This window comes from Telmatherina bonti, assembly GCF_933228915.1.
Source record: "Telmatherina bonti genome assembly, chromosome: 7".
Taxonomy (NCBI): Eukaryota; Metazoa; Chordata; class Actinopteri; order Atheriniformes; family Telmatherinidae; genus Telmatherina; species Telmatherina bonti.
Window position 1 is genome coordinate 30,334,838 of NC_136625.1, and position 13,621 is coordinate 30,348,458.

Genomic DNA, 13,621 nt, shown 5'->3' on the forward strand with positions numbered 1-13,621 from the left:
TTGGGTTGTCGGGGTATCGTACTGACTTTTTCCGACAGCACGTGAATCCAGCATTCCTTCCTTATTCCGCTGTTGTCCTGTAGGGGGCGCTATCAACAACACTACACTATGAACAGGTCTTCGGGCCTGCGTTAAACTTAAACCTCCGATAATTATACTACATATGGATTTTATAATTCACCATAATCTGTTTATTTGTTATTTTTATTAATAAGGTATTTAAACTATCATTTGGACTCCACAGAAAACATAGTTTAGCATAATTTCTTCAAACGTTACTCAGGCTAGCGTGCTAGCTGCTAACCGCTAAAGTAAACAGATAGTTGCTACAGTAGGGAGGTAGTTGGAAAAATCTGCCTTTTAACCAAGAATGAAAGTATATCTGCTTATTTAAAGTAGAGCTTTAAAAAATGGACCTTAATTTTTACTCTGATCTGTCTGGTGGTTGTGCTCAAAATGTTGAATCAGAGTTTTTGGACGCTCAGGCATACGGTGGATACTCTGAAGAGAATAAGGTAAGGCTACATCAACTAGCGCTATGTTTGATTAAAAATCACCACTGCGTTGTGTGTCTTTATTTAATTGCAAATGGTCTGTTACAGTTTCCCCCAGGAGGTGATAGTTATCTCACAATAAGTGGAGCTGGTCATCCCTTTCTGTCCGCAGAGGTAAGTGAGGAAACTTCAGAAACGTGGTAGCAACACAACGTGAGCTCCCATCTTTCTTTTATTAACCCAGTACTTCTCATTGTTCACATACAGCAAACATTTCATACACCCAGCCTCGGAGATGAGGTTTTTGAGATTCCCCCGATATCCCTCGATCCAGACCAAGCTCTCTGCATCAACCATGCGGTTTCCCACTTCGAGCTGACTGATGGGTCAGACGGCACTAGTGGATCATCAGGCTCACGAAGCCTTGTTAGTAACATGGTGGTTGAGGCCAACGACCCCTCATTTGCTTCCACCTTTGTGAACTCTGGTAGTCAGGGTCTGGAGCAGGGTCTGAACCTTGGGACGATGGTCCAAGCTGGAGGGGGAGGCCTTCTGAGTTCCTCTGCACTGGTAAGTACCCAATGGATGCTCACAAGTGAGAAATAGATACTTACTTACCCATTTATTTACTTTTTTCATTGATTAAAATGAGTGAAATAGTCATATTTTATCTATCTATTTATTTATTTAACCTTTATTTCACCAGGAAATTCCCATTGAGTTTAAGAACCTCTTTCTCAAGGGAGTCGTAGCCAAGAGGCAGCAAGAGTTACAGGACAAATAAATTAAACAGAACAAATAATTAAAAGCAATTACAACTAAAGGAGGACACCTCAAAATCTCTCACTCTGGACTTAAAACTGTTCAAAGAAATAAGTTGGGACAATTTCCAGTCTCTCTGTAAAGAGTTCCACGTAGACAGAGCTGAGTAGACAAAGGCCCTTTTTCCCCAGTTCTGTGCGGGCAAATGGTTAATATTAAAGAAGTCGGTGTTGTGCAGTCTAATGCAGGGATCCTCAATCCTGGTCCACAGGTTCACAGTCCTGCAGCTTTTCTGAGTGTTCCCTCTGCAACACACCTGATTCAAGTCAATGTGTATTCAGGAGACGTGTGCAGACCTTTTAGGGTCTGAGTCAGGTGTGTTCCAGCATGGACACTTGGAAAACCCGCAGGACACCGGCCCTCGAGGACCAGGATTGAGGATCCCTGACCTAATGGCTGAAGGGACAAAGGACGACTTGAATCTCTCAGTACTTCACCCCATTGAGATCAGCTTCTCGTTGCAGCTTCTTCTCTGTCCTGTCAGTGTGTTATGGAGAGGCTGTTTAATATTGTCCATAATGCTCTGCAGTTTCCTCTTCATCTCCTGCTCCACCACTGTATTAACAGGATCCAGATTCATACCCAGCACAGAGTTGTCCTTTTTAACCAATCTGACAAGACGTCTACAGTCCTTGTTCATAGTGCTACTCCTCTAGCAGACAACGGCATAGAAAAGTACACTTGCCATGACAGTGTGGTAGAACATCTGCAGCATGTTACTGCAGACATTAAAGGACCTGAGCCGCATGGAGAAGCATAGACATCTGACCCTTCCTGTATGCTGTGTCTGTATTGAAAGACCACTCCACTTTCTGATGTAGAGCTACCACTGGGTATTTATAGGACTGTACAGTGTCTCTTTCCTGCTCATCAATGCAGTCTTGCTTGCTAGGTGTTTTAGATCTCCTGAAATCCACTACCAGCTCTTGGTTTTTAGGAGAAGACAGTTCTTTTTACTCCTGTCTGAGAACGCCACAACATGGTCCCTGTACTCCCTTTCCAGTCCTCAAACAGTCCTTCTGTATGTGGCAGGTCTCATGAGTTATATCTAAAGTCTGAAAAGTCTCTAAAAGAGACATGAAAAGAAAAGAAGCTAAAACAGGCACTTGTGGAGCTCCAGTGTCCAGTTAACACAGTACATGATGCTAAAAATGATGTTTTATGAAATGCAAATTCAGTTCCTTACACTGCATTTACTTCATGGTTTTGGGGAGGTCTTGAAATATATGGCTAATCAAGATGTCATAGTTAAAACTGTTATGTATACAAATCAATGAATAAGTGCAGGAAGCTCGTGTTGTGCCTGATGAGAAGTAACACAGCTCCATCTCTATCAATGCTTTTCTATCAGTTAAATACTTTGAAAAATTAAATTCATTACATATACAATGTAATATCACAATAATAATGTTTTATTTGCAGCAAGTACATTTGTGTGTGTTTTATTATTCTGGGATATATTTCTGTAAAGCAAGACTGTAACAAAAACAAGGTTCTTTAAGGAAAAATAGTTTTATTATCATAACTATGTCTTCATTGGTATCTCACTGCTTTGCAAAATGAAGGTATACTTCAGAATGAACCATTTTTTTACTTGTGCGCGTGGATCTTTCACATAAACATAAGCTAGTAAAATATCACCACAAACAAGATTAAAAAAGAAAGAAGTTTTGCTCTGCTGTGAGATGCAGTGACCATGTCGCACAGCAGTAAAAAAACAAACTACACTAACCAGGTTCACACAGCTCATTGTGGGAAATGAGTGTTTTTAAAGAAATCTAGGGAGCGGGTTTCCATTATCTCCACATCGATGAATGTATGCATAGTCTGCCAACAACTTCAACATGAAGTCAGGTTGGCTCCTTCTAAAAAGATTACACTGAGCATCATCTGGTCCATGTGTTTGCACAAAGCTATAAAACTCTCATAATACAGCTCTATCTGTCTGTTTACATAATAAACTAGTTATTCTTGCATCATGCACTTATTGACATAGTTTGCTGTCTAGATATCAGTTGCATATCTGAAAGACATAGTTTCTTGTGGTAGCTGGATGGGAATGTTGTCTAATCTTCATGTCAAACACTAAAGTCATGATCACTGTCACTTCTAACAACAACCTGACACAACACTACCATACTGTCTGTGAATGTACAAAGACTATCAACCTGTACATATTTATACCAACATGTTTTAATCCTTAGTTCTAAGTATCTTGATTTACTTTTAATACTTTCAATCAGGTAAAACCTATGAATATTTATTCCTTCACTGACAAAGATTTAAGATTAAACTGAGTGAATATAATTTATTGACCATGAATGAATGCAGCTCAGAGTTATTTGCATGTTTTGTGCTGTTCCCTTCACAGGAAATGGGGAATTCCAGTGGCTCTCATTTCAACAGTTCATCTCCCATGACTATCGATGTCCAGCTTGGTGACATCGGTCATGGCCTTATAGGCAGCAGTCAGCTTGCCACCATCAACCCGTCAGAGCTGGCTCTGGGTCTCGGTGGTGGTCATCACTCGGATGCTGCTGAGCAACCGCTGTCAGCAACGCCGTCTCCAGCTGGGTCCTTGCTGGATGAAGACATGGATGACTTTAAGGTGAGGAGAAAGGTAGTTAGAGACTTGCAGTTGTTTGTTTTCTCCCATTTCTTTCTTCTTGGATGTCTATTCCAAACCAAATCGTGCAGCATCTTGTTTTATTTCATCTTTTTTTTAATGTGTTATCTCTTCTCTTCACAGAGGAGTGTGCTGGTAGACTCATCAATGTCCTTGTCTTCGGTCCTCTCCCACTCTGCTTCCCCTTTCACCGTCTCCCCGGCTACAGCGAGGAGGAGCGGGGGCAAACCTGCCGTTTTAGCCTCAGCTACGGAAATGGCAGGTGCAAAGAAAGGAAAGAGGAAGAAAGATCCTAATGAGCCGCAAAAGCCAGTTTCAGCATATGCCTTGTTCTTTAGAGACACCCAGGCGGCCATTAAAGGCCAGAACCCAAACGCCTCTTTTGGGGAGGTGTCAAGGATCGTGGCCTCCATGTGGGACAGCCTGGCTGAGGATCAGAAACAGGTTTGTGAGCAGATTTGCGTCCATGCTGACAAGTAGAAGAATCGGAAACACGTTTATTTACAACGGTGGTCCTTTGTTTTCTGAAGGTGTACAAGAGGAAGACAGAAGCAGCAAAAAAGGAGTATTTAAAAGCTCTTGCAGCATATAAAGCCAAACAGCTTTCTCAGGTAACATAAGAGATGACCACTTCCTTTCATATTTCATTCATTTCGCTTCATGTTTTTATATTTAAATCCATAATTTGGTCTCATCCCAGCCTGCTGCAGAGGAGATGGATACTGCTCCTTCACCTCCTCCACCTGCAGTCAGTCTGAATCCCACTGCCGGTCAGCAGGCTAGCGGCCCACCTGCAGCTAACAGCAGCGTGGAAGAGAACACCATCACCAACATTTGTGCCTCCAACATCATCCTGGACGTCCCTGAGATGATCACACGTTCTCGCACAGGAGCCAACAAAGCTGCTGCTCCTGGAGCCACTGTGCCTCCTGCCCAGACCATCACCAAGATCATAATCCCAAAGCATTTGCTGCAGGGAGGGGGGCAGGTGGTTACTGTGCTGCCTGCAGGGGTCCGCTCCCTGCAGCCAACCCTCATAGTCTCAAGTGCCTCCCGCCAACCACCGCCGCTGCAGCAGATGCAGAGTGCGCCGCCTCTGCCACGACTCCAGCAGATGGCACCAGCTCCCCCGCCATTACAAGCCAAACCCCGAGAGGGAAGCCTCACACCAGGCCACCCTGTTTCCATCACAACAACGCCGCCACCTCCGCTACAGATTAAAATTCTCCCTGCCTCTATTTCCGACAAGGAGGTTACGTCAATTATTGTTCCCACCGCTGCAGCTGCGACCACACCACCGCAGCCGGTGCACGTAGTGAACTTAGCAGAGACATCAGGAAGTGCAGACGACGATGTCACGGAAATCCTGGATTCAGACGAGGTACGTTTTGCACAAACGTAGCCACTACACTCAGAGCTTGTCAACACACAAATGCTTTTTAATTTGATCTAATAAATGGTCATTGAAAGGAATATCTGAGTTTACTTGTAATTTTAACCCCAGTCTGTTTGAAGCGGTTGCCATGGTGACTGCTTTTCAACTTTGAGTGCAGCATAGACTCATTCAGAGCTACTTTCAGGCAACTAACACTTATCAGCAGTAACCTTGAGGCCATTTGGATGGTTAAGATTTTATTTTATGCACATCCAGTTTTAGTGATGGTACCACCCCCCTTTTACCGTCTCTGGGGAAATATATATTAAAAAAAAGCAAAACAAAAAGCTTAAATGATCTAACTGACGCCGTTATTTTTAGTTTAGCATCTAAATCAGTGATGCTTTCCCATTTCTTTGTAATTAATTTAATCTACAGATAAAAACACATAAACATGTTTTGTGACTATTTGATTTTAAATTATTTGGTATCATTACATATAATGTGGGGAGGTGTGTGTGTGTGTGTGTGTGTGTGTGCGCTTGCTTGCGTGTATGTCTTTTAAAGAGAAAATGAGTGTTTTTAAATAGTTATGTTATCAATTTTTTTGTGTGGCGGTTTGCTTTTGTTTTACACATTACATGGTTTTATCATGTGAAGGACTTTGTGTTGCTCCTGGCAGGAAAAGTGCTTTAAAAAATAAATTTGGTTTTGATTTCTTTACAGGATGTGATGGAGGTGAAGGGGTCTGGTGATGGCGCCATCACGACGAGCGTGTGTGTGAGGGCAGGCTGCAACAACCCAGCAGTAGACAGTGAAGACTGGGACAAAGAATACTGCAGCAACGAATGTGTGGCCACACACTGCAGGTATGTAGCAGTTTGATGCCTTTTTTTTTTTTTTTGAATCATAATTTATATCTGACAAGTTTTTCTGATGTGATATTTTCTGTGTTCCAGGGATGTGTTTAAAGCATGGTGCTCCATCAGAAATCAGAACCTGGGAACGGTGAAGTGAAGCTTGTACGACTCCTTTTTGTCAGAAAGCAGATTGTTACCAGAGCTGATGGCTGAAAAATGGATAGTTTGGCAATCGATCAAATTTAATTGGTGTTTTTTTGGATTTCTTAATGTTTTCTACAGAAGTAATAGTATAACAGTTAACTTTGCATTGCAGTAGTTTTTTTTTTTTTTAAAGTGCACAAATGTTCTGATTACAAGACAGCTGTTCTATACTGGTGTTGTTCTAGTTACCAGAATGTCCTGTGTAAAAAAAATACCAAGCGTTACTTTTAGGTGCTTGTCCAACTTTCAGTCATCGGAAGACTTAAAGGCAGCTAGAGAAGTTGAAAAGGCGATCAAGGCAGTGACGTTTCTGCTCAGTTTGTTGATCATTAGTTGTAGGATAAGACCAGAAGACACAGATAAACCTTTCAGGGTGTTTTCTTGTTGTAAAGTGTTCATGGCTGAATTTAGTACGTGTGTAAACTGTTCTGCTGTTGAGTGGAAAAACCAACAGCTCAGCCTTAGTTTGAGTTTATATACATTTTGTACTGATGGCAGCTTCCCAGGCTGTTTAATGTCTTCATGTTTTGTAAAATAATTGTAAAATAACATGTCTTCTTAATAAATTTACAGTTTTGCTGAAATTTGCTGATTTTTAAAAAAAATTTTTTTTCTTGTTCTTTGTCAGCAGAAACATTTTTTGTTGTTTTCCAAGCATGTACACGTCAGTCTCCCTTCACTGAGTCAGGGAGGTTTGAGGATCTCTGCCCTACGTGTACTTCTTGGTTCAAGCATCTTGGACAGAAATGGGAGCTTTGTTTTTTTTTTCCTTTCTTTTATTTGTTTTTCTCACATTTCGTGGCATGTTTATCCCAGGTCAGCTAGGCTGACTGAAGAGCACCTCAGCATGTTTTTTTGTTTTTTTCTTTTTTACACGAACGCTCTGTTGGGTTCAGATTCCTAAAGCTGCATGTTTTTATTTTTCTAAAAAACCCAGTGTCTTCAGTATGAACGATCTAACTACCCTGTTGGAGAAAAAACATTCCCACAGGAGGATGCTGTAGTAACTAAATTTTCATCAAACACCACAAATGAGTCTAAATATACTACTAAAAAAATAGTTACAATTAAAAGTTAATAACTTTATATATTATAAAACAAAAGTACTGAAATATTTGAGCAGTCAGCTGAATGCTGTGACTGCAGGATTGTTCGTGAAGCCTTGACAACGGAGGCTCTGCATGATAAAGACCCAAACACACTGCCTGGGTCAGCTCTGTGCTGAATGTGTACAGCTGTGTCCGGTGTTACGATCCGGCTGCCTGACATGTCTGTATCCTTGTTCTTGCACTGGATGCCTTTTTAGGACGCTGCATCATTCTGGTACCGTCCAGAACCCACTACAGCCTCAACTCAGATCATGATAATTATTTATTCATTCATTAAAAGCAAACATTTAAAAAGTGACCAACAAATATAATAATACTGAAATAAACCTGAAAGTGATGATGGAAATAAAAACATTTATTGTTGCTCTTATATATGATAACAGACTGTAAAATACGCAGTTGTTTTCTTGGTGTGTGATGGTGGATGGAGCATGAACTGTCTGGAGTTGTCAGAACAGCCTGCATAAACAGAAACAATCAAATGCCTCTTAAAATCACAATAAGACTTAAATCAATGGACGAGCTTCTGAGCTCCAAACCAAGATACTTGTTTGAGTCTGTGGCAACAGGTGATCAGAGTGTCTGTGGGTTATCAGTCGGATCCATCCTTTGCTCGTCACCTCTCCCTTTTGTACTTTTGTCTTCTGTTTCTGGAGGTTTGGGGCTCTTCAGTGGATGATCGACCAATAGTTCTGTGCAGACATTTAAGAATGGGTTTGGGAGGTCATTTGCTGTTATTTAGGGGTGTTGTGTTTAAGAATTACTGACATCTAGTGGTAAAAATGGGGACAGACATGATCCCAAATGACAACCACAGTTCTGAAGGGAAGGTGACGTCTGAGGCCAAAATAATTACTTCAAAACTGCACGTATAAGGTGTTTTTCTGTGTACCTTTACTTACTTAAAGTACCTGACCCAAACATGGCTGTAGCACTTACAAAGAAAATACTGCAGCTCTAATGGTCCCCTTGCATTAAAACCAGTTAGGAATGGGATATAACTTTAAAGCGTACCCCTTCTCCCATCAACCCCATCTGGTCTGTTCTGCTTCATTATGCAGACAACAGACAGACGAGGTTGTGTAGACGTCGCATAGATCCTTTTTATTATAGTGGTGGCCAATTTATTTGTTTATCAAACAGCTGACAGAAGCTTGGTGGGATTTTACCCCTCAGTTTTTTCTTTATTTTGTTGTACTTGAGTATACAAGGTTTGTAGTCTACCTGCTGGGCAATGCTGCCTGACGCACCTCCGCCGGTGCCTTTTGGAAAGAGTAATCTGAACACCTTGTTGTGGAAATTTTATGTTCTAACTTAGATTTTCATATCTTTAATAATCCTTACATATATTAATTTCTGATTATGGCTTTGTAGGCATTCTGTAAAGGTCATGATGAACTAGATACCACGGTGCCATTAGGGAGATTATAACTTAGGGGTCAGTCTGACGTAACTTTTTACGCAACAACAGACCATTCTTGTTTAAAATAATATAGGTTTATGACATGCAATTGACGTACTGTAGGAGAGGGCTTAAAAAATAGTTTTGTGTAGAACTTTTTAGAGCATTTTCAGACTTTCTGCCCCTGTTGCGGCAAAAGAGAAATTGTATGAGGGACGCTGTGGACTAAACTCGGGGCTCTCTGTCGGACACGCATTCCAAATAAACTCCAAGATACTTCTGTATCAGCAGCGATACCTTTATTCTTTCCATCCACAGTTCCAAGATTAGATCCAACAAATGACTAAACGGTATACTGACTAAACAGACTTCTCCAGTATGTGTGATATGCGGTCAACAGAAAATTGGACTACCTCTGAGCTCACCCCACTTCCTCATCCATGCCCCCAAACACCGGTGAGTTGGCAACTTTCAAACTTCGTGACACACCTACCGCTTAGATGCTGAGTCACCAGTGCCACCTAAATGAACATTAAAAATATACTATTATGGCTCTTACAGCCCCATCAGACCTCTGAAATGTCTCTCCAAATTGCTATTTGTGTTACTCTGTTCATTCTTACTTTCTGTTCAATCAACTTTGTAATCTTTTTCACTTCAGAACCAGACTCCTCGTGATTGACAGACTTTTTTCCACAACAACCTCCTTGGGTATAACATGGGTCATCAGCTGGGGACCACCAGTCATGGATGCTCCTTTGACCCCAGGACATCTCCTGGTGGCGGAGCGATGGCAGAGAGACCCCCTGCTGATGCCCAAGGTTTTCCCCGTCCCTATACTTCCTCCTCATCCACAGCCAGAAGCTGCCTTTCTCTGCCAGATCTTTGAAGGCTTTCTAATACTCTACTTCTGGCCATCCTATGTCACGAAGCAGACAAATGGACGAACATCCCACTTCAACAGGGCACGTAATGGCTTTCCAGCCAGCCTTCCTACACTCTGCCACCAGATCGGCCAACTAAGCATGCTTGCGCTCCTTAGAGGCTTCCATACCCTCCTCCCACAGGACATTGAGTTCCACCAGCAGGATGGTTTTGCATGGCACTGACCACATAATCAGGTCTGGCTGGAGCAATGTTTCTACGATCTTTCTGGGAAACTGGAGCCGAAACTGGAGCCATCTTCCCAGGTCGACCCTCATAAAGGTAAATAGATTTAAGTTTTCTTCATTAACTCTTTAACACGTTCCTTGTTTGAATTGTATGTTTCCATTTTATAACCTTCCCATGGTCATTATTTAAAAACATGGTCTAAAAATAACTAAACAAAAATATCCAATATATATTTTTTTGCCACTCTGTAATGGATTCCCTCTTTTTGTTGTCTCTGTGAAGTAAAAGTTGGTGGAATCTCACCCATGTCGGTGGAACAAAGGCGATCATCTTGGGTCTGCCGTTTCTCCAGAGACTCTCTAAGCGTCTGATTTTCCACAGAGTAGTTATAAGCTGGTTGGAAACAAAGCAGAATAAAAGTTGATGTCGGAATATTTTGCAAGACATGTAAGAGCCATACACACACTTGTAGTCCTGCCCTGCTTTTCTTACCATAATACAAAACAATGAACCAGAGAAGCAGAAGGACGACTGTGACACCGTTGATGTGCGAGTCAGGAGGATTCTGGGTTGTAAAACATCTCATGTCAGACCAGAAAAGTGTTGAAACGCAACGATGAAACATTTTAAATCCGTTATATAATACAGAGCTCACATCACGTCGGGTGCCTCTTTGCACCTCGTTCACAGCATTGAAGGATTCTGTGATTTGCTCCTTGAGCATTTTAAAGTGCTGGTCCATGTTGTCCTGTTAAAAACACACACACATACTTTGCCTCCATTCAATGCAACACTCAACCGTTCTCATGTCATTGAACTCACAGTCAGCTGTCTCCACAGGACACTGGAGAGATCCGTGGCTCTGCTGAGTTGCTTGCTCTCCAGGGCGCAGATGTTGCAGATGTAGCGCCTGGATGATCTGCAGTAGTATCTCAGCACCTCGTCGTTGTGCTGTGAGCATTTCCTCTCCTGGAGATCAATCAGAGGTTCCACAAGGGGGTGTCCCGTGAAGACCGGCAGCTCAAGGTGGTCCTTCACATGATGTTTGCATAATGACACCTCACACTTCAGACATGTTTTAATAGCCAGAATGTTCTTCTCCAGACAACAGTCGCAGTACACACATTTTGTCTGGATTTCCTAGAGTGGAAAAAAAAAATCAGATGGTGAGTGAAGTGGTGTATTCATACAAAAAGAGACTACATGATAGCATTAGAAGGTTATTTATAGTTGATACCCTCCTACTCTTGTTCAACTTGAACTCCTCTGCAATGTTGGCCAGGGCGTAGCTCTTCTGGGCCCCAACAGTTTCTCCAGAAGTTGCCCTGCAGTCTGGGCAACTAAAAGATGTGTCTGGCAGCAAGTGAGCCATCAGGTTTTCTAGACAGTGTTTACACAGGCTGTGTCCACAGGGAAGCTGTAAAGGATCCTTAAAGATGTCCTGACACACTGGGCAGGTCAGCAGTTCCTCAAGTCGGGTTTGATCTGAGTCTTCCATGTTTGACTGCTTTTCATCTGAGCTTTTCCCAGAGCATGAAGAGCAAAGGAGAAAGTTCAAAACAGACTTACTTCACTAGGCTGCTGCCTTTGTAAACGTGTCATATCTTGTTAGTTATAATTTATATATTTACTCATACCTTGAAATAAAAACTTATGTAGTGCTTTTCTTCTTCCGTCAACACTAAAAAGCTAAAGTGAAAGTATTATTATTACAGTCGTACTTCCTGATAGGGCGGAGCCTACAAACCTCAAAAGCGGTTTAATTCAAGCATAACATAAAAATATATTTCTAAATAAATCAGTGTTTATAAAAGCACAGATACATGCATATTAAAATAAATTAATACCGCATTGTTACTTTTAATGGCCAGCTTCTGTTTATTTATGCTGTATAAGCGATTTCAAATTGGCTCAAACGCAGCAATTAATTTCTACAATAGTACCTAGAATTTCTCTAGGAAAAAAGCTAACTGAAAAAAAACTTCTCTAAATTAAAGCTCAAGTCTTCTACGGTTCGGATTTAGTTGCGCAGAAATAACGCGCATTATGGTACGGAACCCGCGGAAGGACAGAAAGGACGAGTGCGGAATCATTTCAAACTAGAAAGGTCAACAAATCAGCCATAATAATTTTAATGAGGCTGATAGACAGGGGCAAATTTAGTATGAAAAGTAGCCCATCACAACATGTGATTGTGTAGATACCCCATATCTCAATGACACATTAGGATGGATTAAAATAGTTAATTGCAACCTGTTTAAATCAATGTTTGATTGGACAGATGTTCACAAAATACAGCAGAATAGACTTTATTGACATAAGACAATTTACCAGTAGTTGTAAAAAGACAAACAAAATAATAATAAAGAAAGAAAATACATTCTCAATATAGCTTATATATGTAGTAAAAAGCATAACAACCTTTAAATGACCTTTCAAAGTAGGAATGTAGTTTAGCTGTTTGTCCGTACAGTTTTTTTTCCTAATAGTTGAGCCACGTCTTGACATTTAAAGCATGATTTTTGGTCATAAAACCAAAATATTTATTACATTCAGTAATTCTACTATGAGAACAAAGTACCCCCCTCCCTCAACCCCACCCCCAAAAAAAGCTAAAAAAAAAAAAAAGAAAAAAAAAAGAAAAAAATCAGTGTATGTACATGTTATAAGAATTATATCTAACTATAGCTTTCATGTTCTCCCTTTCTGGGATGACAAAATGTGGCACTGAGGGCAATCTTTTTCAGTCTTGGATAAATCTTAAAGTTTTCTCGTATCAGTTTTATAAGAGTCTCTAAAGGTAATTTATTGTTTTGGTCTGAGGCAGACAATGATTAAAAACCACTCCAACCTGCTGCTGACAGCTGTGTGTGGGTTTTTTTTTATTTTTCACGCTACATGCCAGCGATTGTTCTGAAGGATGGAACAAAGAAATTACAGATGCTCAGTTTGTGTTTCTCCAAATTTCTCATAATCCTGAAGGTTTTACCACAGGTGGTGCAGCTGAAAGGTTTCTCACCTGAGTGAAACCTCAAATGTGCTTTGAGATTGTCTCGCAGACGGAAACTTTTGCTGCACTGTGTACAGGTGTGCGGCCTCTCCCCAGTGTGGAACCTCAGGTGTCTACGAAGGCTCTTTCTTAGGGCGAATGTCTTTGAGCACACCGAACACGAATACGGCTTCTCTCCCGTGTGGAATCGCTCATGTCTCCGAAGAATCTTCCTTCGCTTGAACGCTTTCCCACAGATGCTGCAAATGTAACCTTCACGCGAGTGGGTAACCACCTTCTGGAGTCGCCAAATACCTCCTTCACACTTAGTAAAACAGCAGAGGCGATGGCCCGTGTGGGGACCCTGATGGTGACGGAAGTCTTTGGGTAGGGGCCACCCTAACTTGAGGTAAGAATCGCTGACCTTTGCAGTACCGTGCTGAGCTTTCATCTCTGTCTCAGGCACTGTGAGCATGTTTACCAGCTGCACTCTACAGGGACGCACCAACTTTTGATCTGGAGAGGTGAGTTTCAGTTTCATCTGGAGATGGTTTTTGGTCTCCTTAGGGGTATGGATCCGCTCCCACACCCCAACTTGTGTGGGCGTAACAGCTCCATCAGATGGGG

At 41.5% G+C, this 13,621-nt stretch overlaps 2 protein-coding genes across 2 annotated transcripts; one reads left to right on the forward strand and one right to left on the reverse strand.

Moving 5' to 3' along the window:
* The first annotated feature begins 119 nt into the window (after positions 1–119).
* Positions 120–7,003, forward strand: tox4a (TOX high mobility group box family member 4 a). Its single transcript, XM_079243685.1, has 9 exons — positions 120–515; positions 603–668; positions 762–1,064; positions 3,688–3,924; positions 4,066–4,386; positions 4,473–4,553; positions 4,643–5,323; positions 6,044–6,186; positions 6,277–7,003. The coding sequence occupies exons 1-9, from the start codon at positions 411–413 to the stop codon at positions 6,332–6,334; spliced, it is 1,995 nt and encodes a 664-aa protein (XP_079099811.1). The 5' UTR covers positions 120–410; the 3' UTR covers positions 6,335–7,003.
* A 1,006-nt stretch (positions 7,004–8,009) lies between these two features.
* On the reverse strand, positions 8,010–11,503 carry LOC306758376 (E3 ubiquitin/ISG15 ligase TRIM25-like; the record flags this gene model as incomplete). The annotated part of the gene is made up of 6 exons (XM_079243690.1): positions 8,010–8,182; positions 10,309–10,398; positions 10,498–10,570; positions 10,661–10,753; positions 10,828–11,145; positions 11,243–11,503. The coding sequence occupies 6 exons, from the start codon at positions 11,501–11,503 to the stop codon at positions 8,064–8,066; spliced, it is 954 nt and encodes a 317-aa protein (XP_079099816.1). The 3' UTR covers positions 8,010–8,063.
* Positions 11,504–13,621: the final 2,118 nt, after the last annotated feature.